This window comes from Piliocolobus tephrosceles, chromosome 2 (assembly GCF_002776525.5).
Source record: "Piliocolobus tephrosceles isolate RC106 chromosome 2, ASM277652v3, whole genome shotgun sequence".
In the NCBI taxonomy this organism is placed as follows: Eukaryota; Metazoa; Chordata; class Mammalia; order Primates; family Cercopithecidae; genus Piliocolobus; species Piliocolobus tephrosceles.
The window spans coordinates 91605359-91624413 of record NC_045435.1 but is presented as its reverse complement, the minus strand read 5'-3'; the positions used below and the strand labels follow the sequence as shown (position 1 = coordinate 91624413).

At 50.2% G+C, this 19055-nt stretch overlaps 1 protein-coding gene and 1 pseudogene across 1 annotated transcript; one reads left to right on the top strand and one right to left on the bottom strand.

Annotated features, from left to right (window-relative positions):
- Nucleotides 1-5333: 5333 nt before the first annotated feature.
- Nucleotides 5334-15052, top strand: CLEC3B (C-type lectin domain family 3 member B). Its single transcript, XM_023231705.2, has 3 exons — nucleotides 5334-5616; nucleotides 9932-10030; nucleotides 14519-15052. The coding sequence occupies exons 1-3, from the start codon at nucleotides 5508-5510 to the stop codon at nucleotides 14917-14919; spliced, it is 609 nt and encodes a 202-aa protein (XP_023087473.1). The 5' UTR covers nucleotides 5334-5507; the 3' UTR covers nucleotides 14920-15052.
- LOC111555613 lies at nucleotides 13449-13581 on the bottom strand (annotated as a pseudogene).
- Nucleotides 15053-19055: the final 4003 nt, after the last annotated feature.

Below are 19055 nucleotides of genomic sequence, written 5' to 3'. Positions count from 1 at the left end.
TCTTTTGTGTGTATTTCTTTTTTAATTTTATTTTAGGTTCTGGGGTACATGCGCAGGTTTGTTACATAGGTAAACTTGTGTCATGGGGGTTTGTTGTGCAGATTATTTTCCCACCCAGGTAAGTCTAGAACCCATGAATTATTTTTCCTGATCTTTTCCCTTCTTCCACCCTCCACCCGCCGTAAGGCCCCAGTGTGTGTTGTTCCCCTTTTTGTGTGTGTTCTCACTTATGAGTGGGAGCTAAATGATGAGAACATATGGGTATGTTTAAAGTTGTGAGATGAACTTGCCTTCTCTCAGAACTGTCGGTGTGTCTCTCGGCTGTATAAATCCTTCTCAAGAGACAAGCCAAACCTAGACCTGAAGAGGCTCCAAGGCAAAAACTACTTTCTCCGTGTCCTGATTCTACATAAGTCATTTTAACAGCACAGGCAGACTCCCAGGTGCTTGTAGAGGAGCTCTGTGTAGCATGCGCACTTACACACATGCATGCACACACACCTCGAAAACCTGCAGGTGAAAAGATCAAAGACATTGCTTACTGCCTAATGGCAATTCCTAAGCATGTCTCCTTCCTGAAGTGTGAATAGTTCACTTGCTGGGCCAGTAGGAGAGTCACACTCCTCCCAGTGAAGGTATGTCCCCACTTGCTTGGGGGCTAATGTTGAACACATGCTTAATATCTCACTGGGCACCCCAATGCATTCCACGCTCAGCAGCCAAAGTGCTCTTTCCAAAGTGTGCTCTGATCCCAGCCCTCCCCAGCATGGTTCTCCATTGGTCCCCTGTGGTCTCCAGGCTCATGTCCAGAGTCTTCCAAGATGGCTTGATGGCTCCACTAAGCTACATATCCAGCTTTATATCTTCCCCACCCTGTCCTCATTGGCTCGGGATCTAGAATGCAAGGTGCTTTTGCTTGGCTCCAAGACTCTGCTCATGCATTTTCCACCTGGAGCCCTGTGCACATTCCTTCCTCCCCTCACCTGGCCACACCCTCTGTGTCCCTTCCTCAGCCTGGGGGCCACCTTCCTTCCCTGCCCTACCTGCGTTCGGTGCCCTGTGAGACACCACCACAGTCCCCATGTCTTCAACCATCAACCCGCCCTGGAAAACATGGGGCCTCTGGTTGCCTCATGTTTAGAAAGCATACTTCGTTCATTTTCCTGCCACTGAAGGGCCAAGATAGAGTTGGGCCAAGGTGAGAAAACCAAGAAAGCAAAGCAGTTAACAAAAATAATAATTTTCCTTTACCATCTGCTACCCACCCAGAGTTCCTGGAACAGGGCCCCTTTTAGGTTATGTAATCATCAGGCTCCAAATTGTCTCCCGAGGGTCCAGCTGTGAATATAAAACTCTTCCCACTCTGAGAATGTGAGAGGTGGAGCCCAGTGTCACTGAGGGGCCTGCAAATGCTCTGCTCCCTGCCCAGGGCCCCCACCCTTGGCAGGACCACTGTGCACTGGGCCAGCCCAGCTGGCCTCCTGCTTCCCTGGCATACATAACAGATCCCTCCCTAAGTCAGATAGGGGAAGGTGGGGTCCCTGGAAGGCAGGGAAAAGCCTAAAGTACATAGTATTGTATTTTCTTTTGGAAGAATCTCAAACTCACAGAAAATTTGCAACGACACTACAAAGAACATTCTCCCCCTGAACTATGTAAGTTGTCAACACAGTACCACATCGCTAATACTTCAGTATGTGTGTTTCCTACAGACAAGGACACTCCCCTATGTAATCACAGCACACCATCAAGTAGGGACTGTAACAGGGATACCGTCATGCGTTGCTTAACAATGAGAATACATTCTGAGAAATGCATCGTCAGGCGACTTCATCATTGTGCTACCATGACAGAGTGTACTTACACAAACCTAGATGGCATTAGGATATGTATGGTATAAAATAATAGTCCCCAACCTTTTTGGCACCAGGGACTGGTTTCATGGAAGACAATTTTCCAACGGATGCAGGGCTGGGGTGATGGTTTCATGATGAAACTGTTCGACCTCAGATCATTGGGCATTAGATTCTCATAAGGAGTGTGCAACCTAGACCTTCTCACGCTCAGTTCACAACAGGGCTTGTGCTCCCATGAGAATGTAATGCTGCTGCTGACCTGACAGGAGACGGAGTTCAGGTGGTAATGTTCACCCACCTGCCACTCACCTCCTGCTGATGGGCCTAGTTGCTAACAGGCCACGGACCAGTACTGCGGACCAGTACTAGTCCATAGCCTGGAGGTTGGGGATCCCTAGTATAAAAGATTAAAAAAATGGTACACTGGTATAGGGCACTTACCATGAATGGAGCTTGCAGGACTGGAAGTTGCTCTGAGTGAGTCAGTGAGTGGAGAGTGAACGTGGACATTACTGTACACTGCTCTAAACTCTATAAAACACTGTACACATAAGCTGCATTTTTTAAAAAAATGGTTTTCTTTTTTAATAATAAATTAACTTGAGCTTATCATAACTTTTTTTACTTTGTAAACTTTTGAACTCATTTAACTTTTTGACTTTTATAACATTTAGCTTAAAACACAAATACATTGTACAGTTGTACAAAAATATTTTCTCTCTATCCTTATTCTGTAGGCTTTTTCTAGTTATTATTTTTTACTTTTTAAACTTTTTGTTAAACACTAAGACACAAACGCACATTAGTCCATGCCTACACGGGGTCAGGATTATCAGTGTCACTGTCTTCCACCTCCACCTCTTGTCTCAGTGGGAGGTCTTCAGGAGCAGTCACAAACATGGAGCTATCATATCCTACGATAACAGTGCCTTCTTCTGGAAAAACCTCCTGAGGGACCCACCTGAAGCTGTTTCACAGTTAACTTTTTTTTTCTTTTTTAATAAGTAGAAGGAGTACACTCTAAAATAATGATTAAAAGTATAACACAATAAATACATAAACCAGTGACATGGTGATTTATTATCATTGTATTAGTTTGTTCTCACACTGCTATAAAGAACTGCCCAAGAAGGGGTGATTTAGAAAGGAAAGAGGTGTAATTGACTCACAGTTCTGCATGGCTGGGAAGGCCTCAGGAAACTTATAATCATGGTGGAAGGCAAAGGAGAAGCAGACACCTTCTTCACGTGGCAGCAGGACAGAGTGAGTACAAGCAGGGGAAACGCCAGGTGCTTATAAAACCATCAGATCATCTTGTGAGACTCACTATCACGAGAACAGGATGGGGGAAACTTGCCCCCATGGTTCAATGACCTCCACCTGGTCTCTCCCTTGACACATAGGGATTATGAGGATTACAATTCAAGGTGAGATTTTGGGTGGGGACACAGTCAAGCCATATCATTCTGCCCCTGGCCCCTCCCAAATCTCATGTCCTCACATTTCAAAGCACAATCATGTGGGGCAGAATGATATTGTTTGACTGTGTATATGCTCTACTTTGATATGACTGGCAGCACAGTAAGTTTGTTTATGCCAGCATCACCACAAACTTGGGAGTAATGAGTTGCACTAGGACTTTACAACCCCTTATAACATTACTAGGTGTTAGGAATTTTTCTGCCCCATTATAATCTTATGGAACCATATCGTGTATGTGGCCTGTTGTCGACTGAACTGTCATGATGCAGCATGTGACAACACATCACTGCTGTGTGCTCCTCAGATGCCATCAGATTTCTCTGGTTGTCCCAGTTGCATCCTTGAGAATGGAGGGTCCAGTCCAGAATCACATATATTGCATTTAGTTGTTCTGTGCCTTCAGTCTCCTTCAGCCTGAAACACTTCCTCAGCCAGGAGCTTTGGAAATTACTGGCAGTCGTTTTGCAGAACGCGTCTCTGTTTGGGGTTGTCTGATGTCTCTCTGACTAGAGTCCTATGGAGTGATGCCACATGCTCACTGCAGCCCCTCACGTGCTGCAAACTTTTTATTGGCTCCGTCGTTGATGTTTACTTTGGTCGTGGATGAGGTGATGTCTGCCAGCCTTCTCCACCATGAAGTTGCTCTTTTTCTCTCTGGAATGGATAAGTATTTTGTGGTCAGATACTTTGAGACTATGTAAACATCCCATTGAAGAACATCAGACTTTCAATGCATTCTCTTACTTACTTATGTCTGTGTGCACTGGTGGTTTCCCATCTGTTGCTGTCACTATGTTGGTGCTCAAATTGTCCCTGATTCTGACCACTGAAGCCTTTTTCAAGCTGGCTCTGTGTCCTAATGATGTGTTACCATTATTCATTAAGCACTTCCTTGTTTTCTGGCAAAACAACAAGTTCCGGGCTCATTTTCTGCACCCCATTCCTACTTCCCAGTGCTAGAATCAACCGTTTCTCCAAGGTGCTCTGGTTCCTATAGTGGAAAGTCGTATTCAGAAGCCAGCATTCAGGTGCTAGGAGTGCTCCACGCCCCCCAATGACCGTGGGGACTAGACACACACACATTTCCATTTATATTTACTGATTTATCTTTCTGTATTCAAGGCCACAAGGGTACACTGATCATTCCGATTTTAATCCTACACCACAGGATGCATTCTAATTTTCTCTCCATATACATGACTCCCTTCTCTGACGATAGGAAACCTAACTCCCACTGTCTTCAGTAGATTTATTTGATCAGTATCCCTGTGTGTAACCAGTCTCCTGTCTCTGCTAGCAGTCTCTCTTCCACATGGATCCCCTCCTTGCCTCACTTGGACTCCGGCACTCCAGGCAGGGCCTTTGCTTTTCCCGGGATGCTCCCCCCACCCTGCTGGGCTCCCACAGCCCCCACCAGTTCACCCCTTGAGGGCACATTCTGCCCATATCCTCTCTGGTAACTCTGGGGCACCATAGCTTCTCCTTCCCCCACCTTTGCTATGCCCCACTTTGTGGCTTTAGGACAGGACTCAGGAGAAAGGGAAGACAAGAAGGGAAGGAATCCCTTGGATTTTTTAACCAAAAAATGCATCAAATACATGGAGACAGAATCACAAAATAATCATAACAAATATTCTAAACCAATCAGACAGCCAGTCCCTGATCGCTCCATAAGGGGGCACTGCTGCCTCTTGAGAGCTGGGTAGCCTGGGCAAATTCCCTAACATCACTGAGCCTCAATTTCCTCAATGGTAAAATGGGGAAAGGACAGTGCTTCCCTTATGGTTTGGGTGTGAAGCTTCTGTGAGTTAATGTCAGTGAACAGCCAGCCTCAGCCCCTACCCAAGGGAGCTGCTCCACAGATGTGATGACAACCACCGTGTGTTTCTCAGAATCCTAGGAAATAAGGGCCCCTTTCTAGAAGGCAGGGCCAGGATGCTGCGTGGGTGTTCCCTGGGCAGTGAGGCTCTGTGCTCTCAGGCCTTCGTCCTTCTGCAGGCTTTTGTGTTTGTTTTATTTTTTTGGCACGCCTGCAGCCAAGTTGGGGAGGGTTTCCTGGACAGAGGTCCTTTGGCTGCTGCCTTAAGACGTGCAGCCTGGGCCGTGGCTGTCACTGCGTTCGGACCCAGACCCACTGCAGGCAGCAGCAGCCCCCGCCGGCACAGCAGCATGGAGCTCTGGGGGGCCTACCTCCTCCTCTGCCTCTTCTCCCTCCTGACCCAAGTCTCCACCGAGCCACCAACCCAGAAGCCCAAGAAGGTTGTAAATGCCAAGAAAGGTAAGGAGGGGAACAGGGCCCTATGCCATCTTCCAGGGAGCAGGTCCCCCTCTCCTTAGTGTGTCCTCGTGCTCCTTTCCTTCATTTTCCTCCTTTGTGAGTCATCTAGGGAACTTGAGTAAAGTGGGCTTTGGGGCTTGGGGGAGTTCTCTCATAACAGAGTTGGTTGTCAGAATCATAAGAATCCCTGACCCTTAGAGTTGGGAAGAACCTTCCAGATCATCCAAACTGATCTTTGCTCTGCTCTTCTCCCCTCATCCCCAACATTTTAAAGAAACCAAACCTTTGGCCTGGGAGTCTGGTGGTGCTCAGCCCTCACCAGGGAGAGCTGCACAGGCTGGGCTTTGGAGTCTTCCAAACTGTTTTCTCAACTGTAAAATGGGGACAGTGGTATTTGTTCAAAGACTTCTCATGAAGATTTGATGATACAAAATATATAAAGGCACCTCACTTGTTGCTTGATGCACAGGGAAAAGAAAAGGAAGAAATGAATTATCATTTTAGTAGCGTATCACAGCCTTCAGGAAATAAAAATGTAACTCAGACTAGTCCACCAGAAGCAGCTTTGCTCTCCTCTGTAGCCTCTGGGGACTGGGGTGTCCCTCGGTTGCTTTGGCTACAGCAAGACCTGCCCTTGCAGCCCCGCCTGCAGTGAGGTCACCCCAGGCTGTGTTGAGACAACATCGGCGGAATGCCATGGCAATGGACCGAGCTGTCACCCCCATGGGGAGCAGAGGCTAGAAGAGAGTCCAAGGGGATGAGGGTGGGGACTGAGGCAGAGAAACAAGCAGCTAGGACCAAGGGCACAGAAAAGGAAACAAGGGGCTATGGGAGCCTCCCTCAGGCCCTCCCAGGGCTCTTCATAAATGGATAGTTGCCCACTGGCCAGGAACTAGTGCAGTGCACAAAGGGATATCGGGGCCATGGGGCCCCACAACACTGTGACAAAGAATGGGGCAAATCTGGCTGCTGATAAAAAATCACCTTTGAGATTCAGTTTACAAAGTGAACAAAGAAACGTTCAAAAGAGAATGGATATGATGCTGACATTTGCTTTGAAAAAGGGATTTATATGAGAATACATTTTTACTTGTATATGCATAAGTTCGTTCTGGAAGGATCCACAAGAGTGAGTAACAGTCATTACCTCTGGGAAGAAAAACTAGGGGCTGGGGGCAGTCTCAACTGGGAAAGAAACCAGCTTTTTGAACCGTTTGGATTTTAAAAAATTATGTGTGTGTATCACCTTCCACAAAATATTCATTTAAAAAGAGAAGACAGTACCCTGCTTGGTTATGTCTATGAGCATCAGCCAAAATCGCCACGAAGGGACAGCCTTTGTAAAAGAAGCAATTCCAAAGGCAACTCATAGAATTTTTGAATGTGGAAAACCACTGCCAGTTTCTCAAGTTTACTAAAGATTCAGTATTAATATAATTATGTAAATCTTGTATTCACTCATGTTTTTTTTTTAAAAAAAAGAGGGTCAGAGCACGTGATGCCTTGGTTCTCTCCAGCTGTCACACTTGAACCCTGGCCCTATGCAGTCTCCATAGAAGGGGCCCCTGGAGTTCCAGGCTATAGGCCAACAGAACCCAGGCCACCCAGGCCCTGCCTCTCGCTGAAACTCATGGCAGTCTCCCACCCACCTACATGGCAGGCACTTATGGAGCTCTTTCTCCACGTAGGGACCAGTCTATATGCTGGGCACATAGCAGAGAAACACGGTCCCTGCTCTTAAGACATGAACCATGGTGGTTCTCACTCAGGCATCAACATCATCTGGGGGATACATTAGAATCCAGGTGCCTTGGCCAGGCGAGGTGGCTCAAGCCTGTTATCCCAGCACTTTAGGAGGCCAAGGCAGGAGGATCACTCGAGGCCAGGAGTTCAAGACGAGGCTGGCCAACATGGTGAAACCCTGTCTCTACTAAAAATACAAAAATTAGCTGAGTGCGGTGGCACGCACGTGTGGTCCCAGCTACTCAGGAGGCTGAGGCAGGAGAATTGCTTGAACCTGGGAAGCCGAGGTTGCAGTGGGCCGAGATTGCACCACTGCACTCCAGCCTGGGTGACAGAGTAAGAGAGGCTCCATCTCAAAAATAAATCAATAAATAAAATAAAAATTAAGAATTCAGGTGCTTGGGCCCCACCCCTGGAAATGCCGGTGTAGGGGTCTTGGTGAATTTAGCATCTGCCTTTTCCACAGGTCTTCAGGGATTCCTAGGAGCAGCCAGGAATGAGAATCCCAGGAGCAATCTAGTTGCAGCGCTGGTGCCCAAAAGTAGGGGAGAAAGTCCAAAGAAGGGACGGTCGTGCCAGAGGAGACCAGTTGGTGCCAGGGCCAAGAGGGAGAGAGCAAGTGGCAGGACTGGCAAAGGAAGGGAATTCCAGCATACGCTAAGTCCTTGTCCTGGCCCTCAGGGTGGGTGAGAAGCGGGGAGCCTAGAGTACTTCTGGGAGCTCATCTGTCCGCGGGGCCACATGGTCACACCTGACAAGGAAGCTCTGGAGGGAAGGAGGGCCTCATAGGAGTCACAGGCCTTTAGAACAGGGAATGGGGGAACCTGGAGGGCATCCATTCCAACACCACGCAGAGGGAACCTTAGGCTCAGAGAGTGGGCCAGCACAAAGGCCTCCTGACTCTGCCCGGGGCTGTAGAGACACCTACTCCCACAGCTTCCTCAGGTGGAGCCTCATGAGAGTAGCTTCCTGTTCCTTGGACAGTCCCTGGAGGAAACTTTGCACGTATGGGTACCTTGGTGCAAATTACAAAAGGTACCTCCTCTAAACTGACAAGTTATAGAAAGGCATCCCTTTTTCTGATCTGACCCGGTCTAGCCAGGGCAAGGCTTAGGAGACAAATGGGCTTTCATGTGTCTGTCCCTCAGTGAAATGCCCTTCTTCAGTGCCCACTTGCACAGCTTCACATGGCACCCTGTGCTGGTATATCACATTACGGGGTACAGTGCTGCTGTAACTGGCTGAGGCAGTCCCTGTGTGAGGCACACATGACCTCAGGCTAGTTGGCCAGCCCCAAACTCTCCCTTTTCTGCCTTGCTCAACAGGGCGTTTTTCCTCCTGTTTGGCAAGTTACATCACTAATTTCTGTATACACAAGCATGTGTCTTGCCTGTGATTCTTCTGCAAAGGCATCTTACGGGTGGATGAAGGCTCTGATCTCAGTCTTCATGAGTGTGGAATGTATGCAGACACAGCCAAATGGACCATTAAAGTGTTTACCCACCCACTTCCCCAAGCTGAGTGCAGCCTGTCCTGAAGCCCTGGTGTTTCAGAAAGACCAGGGTCCGCCCCAGGAGCTCTAAACTTACACACACATAGAAATATGCTTCCCCGCCTGCCCCTGCTGACTCTTACATGACTGGCTGCCAGCAGGACAGCTCCTGTTAGGAATCCGTTTGTGTGCCATGGGGAAGGTGGGGAAGAGCATGGCTTCGGAGCCATGTGCGCCTGGGTTCCAGGCCAGCCCTGCCAGCTGTTGGCTCTGCCATCCTTGGCCAGTTGGTTCAGGGCGGCCTGAGTTTCCTCGTGGTGAAATGGCGGTGGTATAGAATGACATGTTACCTGTGTCATAGGGTTGATTGTGAGCATCACTGGGGTGACATGTAGAACAGCTTAGCCTGGAACCTGGCCTCTGTAAGAGTGGAAATCCTGGGTTCCTCTGTCCTCACCTTATTAGTAGCTGTTGAGGGCACATACTCAGCCAAGCACTGAGGTGGGCAGCTCTGCGCCTCATTTCTCTTGGTCTTCTCCAGAGTCCTAGGAGGTGGGGCTGTCATCATCCACTTCGCACATGAGGAAACCAAATCCAGAGAGCAGCTTGCCCAGGCCACCCGTGTCTATGGGGCCTCCAAGCCCTGCATATGTGTGCCCCGGGCTGGAGTGCCTGCCCGCTGGTCTGTGTCGCATTCCTCCAGCCTTGGGGCCTCTCGAGGGCTCCTGCTCTGCTTCCTGTGCTGTGTTCTTCCCTGGAGCTGAGAAGATAGCTGGGTGCTAGGGCATCACTGAAGCATGTGCCTACACCCTCACCCCAGCCTCTGCTAACCCCAGTCCCATCAGATCCCCAGCAACAATCCCAGACAAATGCAGCACAGGAGCAAGTGAAGGATGGGCCCCCCTGGCAGAAGTCACAAGTGGTTAGACTACCACCAGCAGGGGTAGAGAGAGAGAGAAAGTTTCCCAAGATATCAAGGTTGAGGGGAGTCTTTTCCTCTCATCCCTCTGCAGCTAAGGTAGGATCCTTCCTGCTCAGTCCCTGCCCCACCCTCACATATTTCCTCCTGCTTCATCCTAGATGTTGTGAGCACAAAGATGTTTGAGGAGCTCAAGAACCGTCTGGACACCCTGGCCCAGGAGGTGGCCCTGCTGAAGGAGCAGCAGGCCTTGCAGACGGGTGAGTGCAGGCAGTGGCCTCTCGGGGCAGGAGTGCCTGAGAAAAGGGCTCAGGCCAACAGCCAGCAATGTGCTTCTCACCTCTGGTCAGGATCAGGGTCCTGGCTCCATTAGTCCAGGCCTATGGGTGAGGGCACCAGGTTCAGGGAGCCCCACCTCTTTCTCTTGGGGAGATCCCCTGCCACGTGTCTGCAGAACCCACCCGGATGTGCATGGCCAAATCTCCAGCCACAGCTGGGTGGTGTGGAAGTGGGGCTGTCCCAAGAGGACAAAAAGTTCTCCAACAAGAATCCACTACTGCCCACCAGAAGTGACCCTGGAGTGCTCGATGGGGCAGAGGTAGTGGCCCACCCTAACAAAGCTCCCAGGAGCCCCTCACTCAGCTGGTCTCCACAGCCCCAGGGTGCGCCACAATCCTGTGTGTCAGCAGCTTTGCTAATGCCGTCTCTCTTAATCCTAACTATGCTGAGGTGGGATTTGTCAGCTGCATTTTAAAGGTGGAACAACTGAGGCATAGACAGGTCCTGAACCCGGCTCATACTCACCTGGCTGGTTAGTTGACTTGTGGCAGAGCAAGACTTGAGTGGTGGCAGCCTGCCCAGTGCTAAGCTGGGCCTTGGTGTTCCTGGCTCTGCACCAGCCAGCTGAGGGAGGATGCACAGAATCACCAAGAACACGGCCCAGGTGCATGGTAAGGTCATGCCCTCTGGCCAGCCTACCTGGCAGCCTATTGTTTCTCACTCCCCATGTTCCTGTCAAATCGTCTGCATTTTCCACATACTTCAGATTTACCTACATTTATGTGACCTCACCTTCCATTCCATGGAGAACACAGACTCACAATACTGATGACTATGTACATGTGAGCCCACTACATTCTGGCACTGTTTGAGTACTTGATGCACGTTAACTCATTCATAGCAAACCCATGCAGTGTTCCTGTTACTACCTCCTCACCCTCATTTTCCACCGAGAAGTGAAGACCTTGTGACAGCCGAAAGGACCAGAGCCTCACTTAGTTCTGCTACGCTGCCGCTCAGGTTATCAGTTGGGAATCACCTTGACTCCTCAGCAAATCTATAAACCACCTTGTGTCCACAGCCACTCTCTCACCTGTTGCTTTTGTGACCAAGGCCCATATATCTGCAAGGCCCTCACTACCCCTCCTGCCTCCTCAGAAGCCCCCAAAAGCCTTCTCACTGGGCAGTTTTATACACTCCCTCCCACTCACATGCTTTCCTTCAGCATTCACACTGCCATCCTTCTGCACTCCCACCACAGGGCCTTTGCACGTGCTGTTTGGGTAACCTGAATTGCTCCCCCAAGATCCACCTAATAAATGCCTCCAGCATTACCTTCTCAGGAGTCACTAAGCCCTCATCTGAGTCAGGCTTCTCAGTTATAAGGTCTCCCAGAACAGTGTCCTTTCTTTTATCACATTGACGGCAGTCTGTAATGATATACTCATTTGCTGATTTGTGTCTGCTGCCTCCACTAGACTATATTAAGCCCTGAGAACACAGGGGCCATGTTTGCTTTTCATTGCCCTTGTCTCTCCCACTACCCTGCCCAGCATAGTGCCTGCCACATAGAAACACCCAGTCAATCTCTGTTGAAGGAAGGACAAACACGGGACTTTGGACAGCTTGCTTGGCATGGCAGGTAGGAGGAGAGTGCTTGAGAAAGGGAGCATCTCCAGAGATGTTTTTGATTTCATGTAATAGAAAACCTATCAGTGGCTTAAATAAAAAGTAAGTTTGCAAGTAGGTAGTTACAAGTTTTTGTTCAGAAGTTTCACCTCATGGTCTCAAGATGGCTGCCCCAACTCCAGGCATCATGAGTGCATTCAAGGCAAGAAGGAGGAAGAGTAACCCAACCACATCTGTCTCATTTATCGGGAAAGTAGAAGTCTTCCACTTCCATCTCATTGACCAGAACTCTATCACATGGCCACCTGCAGCTTTAAGAGCATCTGAGAATGCAAGAATGTAGCTTTTTCCAGCCTCTATAGTGGAGGTGGACAAGAGAGAAGGGATTTGGAGGCAACAGTGCCTGGCATAGAGGGAAGGTTTAGAATGAGCCCTGTGCCACTCTGAGCCTCAGTCTCCTCATCTGTAAGGTAGGCAGGGTAAACTCTAAGGTCTCTCTCATGTCTAAGCTCTGTGCTGTGCAAACTCAATGTAACTCAGGCATCTATTGCCACCTGGGGTGAGGTGATGAAGTGGGGACCTCCCTGCAAAAAGTTCATGACATATGGAGGCCCAAAGCACCTCCCCTGTGTCTGCTGATTTCTAGGAAGCTCCTGGCCTCCTTGAAACCTTCTCCTGTTCATTGTCCTCACAACTCAAAGATCACCTTGTCAATAAACCCACCCAAAGCATTCCAGAGCTCTGTTGACCTAACCAAAGAGTTGAAGGAATCAGGGGGCAAACTTTCCCTCCTCCAACCAGCACACACATGGGAGGTTCCCACCAGGAGCATCTCTGCCAGGCACAAGGAGGCAGAGGTGAACCAGCCAGGGCCCTGCTCCCTGGGAACCTCAATATATTCATGGAATCACTTGAGCCATTGAAAGATGTGTAGAAATTAGAGAAGATAAAGAGGGTTGATTCCAAGCAGATGGCAGGGCAGGAGCAGAGGTGTGCAGGACTAGTATAAATCGACCGGATCATGAATAGCCAAACCAGAACAACAAAATGTTAGCAGCAATGATAATATCATGAGAAGTAGCATTGACTGAGGACTACCTATGTGTTGGAGGGAGGTTCAGGCGAGGGTCCTGGGAAGCAACTCTGAGATGGAGTTTAACCCACAGGAGGCTTATCAGGGGACACCCTCAGGATCAGTCCCTGCTAGGGAAGGGATGGAAGGAAGCAGGAGTGGGCAGAGGGAGAAGTCAAGCTGCACTGTGGTGCCATGAAAGCCCCAGCTGACTACAGGGAGCCCTGATGACAAGATGACCCTGTAGCACTGTCCTGAGTTGGGGCAAGGGGGCTTATGGGTCAGTCTTGGGTGTTGGCTGCTCTAGGGAGGGGCACGGCTTTGGAAGAGGTGGCTGTCTTCTGCTGAGGCAGTCCCTGGAGGAGGCTGAGAGCTGCGGAGTCTTCCTGCAGCACTCCCGGCAGCCAGGGCAGTGAGTCCTTCATCCCCAACAAAGGTCTAGGTAGCGTATCTGTGTCCCTAGCAGGAAGGAAAGGCAATGAAGGCCACTTGGCTAAGCTGCAGGACAGCACGAGGTAGGACAGCTGACTTGGGGCAGAGTCTGTGGGTAGACACCTCTGTAATGCTTCAGGCGCCATGTTTAAAGTCAGGTGTGGTGTCAGATGCCCATGGGGACACTGGGATGCTGTTCCATCGATATTTGTTGAGTGAAATGGAAGTAACTGAGTGAATGGGAATGGGTAGAGGGGAGTGCAGACCTCCCCAAAAGTGGTGGGGTCACCAAGAAGAGGACAAATGCAGACATACACTTGTCTGTCAAGGTATTCCTCTCCACAGAAATCTTTGGTAAAAGGTGAACGATTTATACAACCTCAAGAGAAATCAGAGTATGTCTAGATACTACAGCTAGAAATCAAGCTGACAATGCAAACTGCAAAACAAAAACAGATTCTATCCCCCTAACTTGACCAAATAGGTGCCTTCCTCACAACCTTTGGGGCCAGGCTCAAACTGAGAATTTGTGGACACCTCAGAGTCCCTTGCCTGATCACTGGCCCCTGACCGCAGCCTGTGCCCAGCCCTTCCTTTCTTATCTCTTGCAGTCTCAGCTCTATCCCCCCAGCCCCACCCTACCAGCCCTCGGGAGAACTGACCCTGCAAAAGGCACTTGGCAAGCCCTGGAAGCTTGCTTGGGCTGTTTGGATAGGGATTTGGGGCCCTGGGTACCTGAAGTGTGGTCTGGGCTATAGGTGGGCAGGTGCCCTGGCCCTGCATGCTGCTTGATCTTAGGGAGGGGCATGGAGAAAGGAGAACCAGAGCAGGTGGCTGCGGCTGGGCTCCCTGGGAAGCTTAATCTGAGACAGAGTGAATTTGTTAGGGCAAGCCCTGGGAGCCACACATGTAGGGGGGTGGGGGGAAGAGGAAGTGGGCAGAGGGAGAGCTGAGCAGCAGTGCAGGCACAAGGCCAGCCTCTGTGACCCCAGGAGATGGGGTGGGTAAAGGCCAGAGATGACTGAGTGGAGGCCTGGGAAGGGGTGTGAGCTAGGGCTGGATGTTTCTGTAGCACAAGGGCTGCCTTTGCTCCCAGCCGCCAGGGGAGCACCAAGACCTCCTGAGTAGGGATCCGGATCTGTACCGCAGTGGCCACCACAGCCAGGTCCTCAAAGTGCAGGCACCATCAGGACCCCTTTTGCCTGGGCCTAGGGGCTGTCAGGACTGATGGGATAAACGGGATGGGATGGAGGATAGTGGGCCTGGTCTGGACGGTTGGCTCTTTGCCTGGGGAACAGGGGGACCTTTGGTGACAGCCGTTTCTCCCCCCTCCCAGTCTGCCTGAAGGGGACCAAGGTGCACATGAAATGCTTTCTGGCCTTCACCCAGGCGAAGACCTTCCACGAGGCCAGCGAGGACTGCATCTCGCGCGGGGGCACCCTGGGCACTCCGCAGACTGGCTCGGAGAATGACGCCCTGTACGAGTACCTGCGCCAGAGCGTGGGCAACGAGGCCGAGATCTGGCTGGGCCTCAACGACATGGCCACCGAGGGCATCTGGGTGGACATGACAGGCGCCCGCATCGCCTACAAGAACTGGGAGACCGAGATCACCGCGCAGCCTGACGGTGGCAAGACGGAGAACTGCGCGGTCCTGTCAGGCGCGGCCAACGGCAAGTGGTTCGACAAGCGCTGCCGCGATCCACTGCCCTACATTTGCCAGTTCGGGATCGTGTAACCCTTGGAGGGTCTGGAGGAGGGCGGGGGCCGCGGGAGGCCGGGAGGAGGGTGGAGACCTTGCAGCCCCCATCCCCTCCGTTCGCTTGGAGCCTCTTTTTGCAAATAAAGTTGGTGCAGCTTCGCGGAGAGGAGAAGCGCTGCAGTCTGTGCTGGGTCCGTGGAGCGGGGAGGAGGCCCCAGGAGCCGGCCCGAAAATTCCCTCCGTGGTGAAGGAGGCGAGAAGGGAGGCGGTGAAGGAGGGCGACACACGCACTTCATGCCACAGGAGGGTGGGAATGAGCGGAGGACTGAGGAGAGGAAGGCGGGAAAGAATAGGGAGATGAAAACGCCCCGGTCTGCTGCTAAGCACAGCACGGTTACCAAAGCCAGGAAACGAACACTGACACGATATTTTATTTACGTTACGGCCCTATTCAAAGCTGCAGGCTTCTTTTTGTAGAATCATTTCCCTCTGCTGGAATCCAGCATCACCCCCACCGCCTGCCCCATTTCTAGGGGGACGCCCCCACCGCTGACCCCTCCTGCTGTAGATCTATTTCTGGGAGGCACTGACATGCTGAGTCTTGCTATGGGGTCCGCGGGGAGTGGGGAGCAGGGCCTGCCCACAGGGAAGATGGGCGTTCCCCTTCTTCCTCAGCACATCCCGGGAGCCAAATACCACGGCCAGCACTGTCCCACCCATGCGACCTTTTCCTTCCCACTCTTCACGGAAAGCTGCTCAGGTGTCCAGGTGCAAGCACTTTAAATACGTTGTTTTATTTCACCTGATCCACTCAGGACAAGCTGTGTTGTTATCACCATTTAAAATAAGCAAAGTGAGTCGCCCGGGAGGTTTGGTGACTTTCACGGGTCCTGAAGCTAGTAAGTAGCAGGGCCAGGATTTAACCCAGGGCTGTTTCCAGACCTTGGCCTTCCCACGACCCCTGCAATGCATGCTTCATGTGGCCGAACATACCTGACATAAAACATCAGAGAAGTGGCCCAGTGGTCGTCAGAGGCTGTTGGCCAGCTCTTGGCCTGACCTAGCCCACCCACCCATCATGGGCCCAGCTCTAGTGACCCCCCCACCCCGGGGAGTCTTCCTTATCCTTCAGCCATGGCCAGTGCTCCACTGTCTGGGCTTCTGCAGTACCTTTTTCTCTCTGGTTGTCTTCTAGTGTGTCTTGTCTTCAGTAATAATAAGTGGATGACAGTTTGATTTGATCGATTGGGATGGGGTGGTTGGGGGAGGCAGCTTACAGAGAACTATGTACGTACTTCATGCCAGGCAGCCTCTTCCTCATTGTCACAGAAAGCACCTCTTGAAATTCAACAGTTGTTGGAGGTGATGAGATCCTTTGGCATAAGTCCAGAAGAATGATGTGGTATGTGCTCCAGACCCCTCAGCAAGTGAGAGGCAACGCTTAGACTAAAATCTACATCTTGTAACTCTGAGTCTCAGATTCTTTTCATCCCCCACTCAGCTTTCTAGTGGGATATAGGTGAATAGGGTTTTTGTTGTTGTTGTTCTTTTTCATTTTTTTTGTTTTTTGAGACGGAGTCTCCCTCTCTTGTCCAGACTGGAGTGCAGTGGCGCGATCTCGGCTCACTGCAAGCTCCGCCTCCCGGGTTCACGCCATTCTCCTGGCTCAGCCTGCCAAGCAGCTGGGACTACAGGTGCCCACCACCACACCCAGCTAATTTTTTGTCTTTTTAGTAGAGATGGGGTTTCAGCGTGTTAGCCAGGATGGACTCGATCTCCTGACCTTGTGATCTGCCCGCCTCGGCCTCCCAAAGTGCTGGGATTACGGGCGTGAGCCACCACCGGGCACGGCTGAATAGGGTTTTTTTTAAAGTTCCGGAACTGGATGGCTGCCCACAAGAGGGCACCCATGCCTCTGCATGTGAGTGTGGAACCTGGTGGACTGCTGTGATGCTCTTTGGGAGGACAGTCGGCATTTTCCACTTCCAGCAGCAGGTGGCAGTATGGGCAAGAGTATCATCACCCATCTTTCCTCTCCCGCCCATGTGCTTACATCTGGGCTGCTGAGACCTGTGTACTTCAAATCGAGTATACCTGTCCTCCAATCTTGTCTTTATTTAAAAACTTGATGTGTTGTTCACCATTTTTGGACATTAATTTTGATTAAAAAAACTTGCATTCAAATATTATTTCTCTTGCTTACTGAGTGTTGGTACCCCCCTAAATTTTGTGCCCCAGGTGAATGCCTCACTCATCTCACTAGTCCCTGCCCTGCCTCAGAGGTACACAAATGCCTTGAGGCATTTCCCAGGGGTTATACAAAAAATGATCGTTGTACGTGACTCAGTTTCTATTATTCTTTTCCTTTCAATTACTCCTTACTAGAATTGAGCTACCTTGGCGCAGGCCTAGGGAGCAGGCTTTCTTTCCCACCTCTTTTTTTGCAATTGCCCTTTTCCCTTTTACAAAAGAAAGGCCAGCTCTTCACCCTTCCTGCTCTTACCATGGGGTGTGCCCTGGTGTGTAAAAAATCTTGGGGATGCCAAGCAAAAGACAACTTGAAATATTGGTTTAGGTGTTAAGTAAAAGGCCGTGTGAAAAATCCTTTTACAAACTTAGTGGTTTCCAATCCTTTGCCTTTAACCTCCAAGATGAGCTTAATCAAGTTCTCAGCTGATAGACCATATAAAGTAGTTTCCAATGACCGAACACTTTTTTCTTTTTAACAATTTATTTAATTTTACTTTAAGTTCCGGGTTACGTATGCAGAATGTGTAGGTCTGTTACATAGGTATACATGTGCCGCAGTGGTTTGCTGCACCTATAAACCCGTTATCTAGGTTTTAAGCCCCACATGCGTTAGGTATTTGGCCTAATGCTCTCCCTCCCGACAGAACGCTTTTGACTTTTACCTTGGAAGCTCAAGTGCTAAGTGACACTGCTATAACAAAAGTCCTCTCAGTCTTACCAACTTACTTATTTGAACAAAGTTTCTCAACATTAACAACTCTAAAAGTGAAAAATAGGAATCTTATTGATGCTGAATCCTGCTGTATTCTGCTGGATATGTGATCCAATTTTTAAGAACTCTATTCATCTGATTAAGAGTATTGTTTAATTATGTTTATAAAAATCTGTCCTAGACCTGTGATACTTTGATCAATTGTGCTAACGGTAATTGTGTGAGGGGAATGCTAGAACACTAAGTGGGAGGGGCACGGGCCTAAGCCCTTTCTTGGAGAACAGTGCTGCCCTCGGCATCTGTGAAGACAGCCAAGCAGGAGGAGGTTTCTGGGAAGCATCCTTCCGTGAGCTCTTGGTCTTCACTAGTGCGTGGGAGCCGTGTGCACAGACCTGGCTGTCTTGCTCTCTTCTCCTCGCCCCACCACCTCTGCCGTGCCTGTTCCTGTTCCTCCTTTCCCTTCTGGTCATTCCTTCACCCTTCCTCACCCTAGCCCATCCCAGCCAAGCGGAGGGAGAGCTGAAAGGAGGAAGTACAGATGGATACCCTCCGTGTGGAGAAAGGGGCGCATGGGTGACCTGGGGCTGGTCCTGGCAGTACTGGCTGTGGGACCCTGGAGAAGGCCTGTGGGACATCTTGGCCCCCAGTTTCTTCATCCACAAAATGAAGTTTGGATTAGATAATCTCTAAGACCCCTGAGTTCAAGATTGTATGCTCTGTTCTCAGGAATGTTTTGTAGAATCCTTTCCAGATAAGAAAGCTATTTTGTAGAGTGGAAATGGTGGCTGTTTCCTCTGCCCAGGCAAGGCTCGTCCCCTGCACTGGCCATCTCATTTTCTGCAGTGACTATTGGCCATTGCTATCTCTTGAATCCCAAATGTGTACACATTCAGATGCCTGGTAGACATCACTACCTAGAAGCCCTTAGGCACCTATGTCAACATGTCCGAAAGGGAACTCAGAGTCCTTCCACTCAAGTCTGCCCCTGTTCCTTAGTTTACCATCTCTGTGAAGATCCTCAGCTACCCAGTTACCCAAGCCCCAAACCTGTGGGGCATCGTAGGTGACTCATTGTCTGTCTTGAGACACTTGAGATCCAAGTAATTACCAGGACTCTGTGATTTTTGCTTCCCAAGGAACTCTCTGTTCACGCTCCTCCAATTCCATTGCTGTGGGGCTCAAGTCTCCTGCTTGAACCATTGCAAATAAC

Excerpts from the sequence above, each read along its gene's own strand:
- CLEC3B (XM_023231705.2), top strand. The coding sequence starts at position 5,508 with ATGGAGCTCTGGGGGGCCTACCTCCTCCTCTGCCTCTTCTCCCTCCTG. Across the intron at positions 5,617-9,931 it reads GGTTGTAAATGCCAAGAAAG|ATGTTGTGAGCACAAAGATG; the intron begins GTAAGGAGGGGA and ends GCTTCATCCTAG. Across the intron at positions 10,031-14,518 it reads GCAGCAGGCCTTGCAGACGG|TCTGCCTGAAGGGGACCAAG; the intron begins GTGAGTGCAGGC and ends CCCCCCTCCCAG.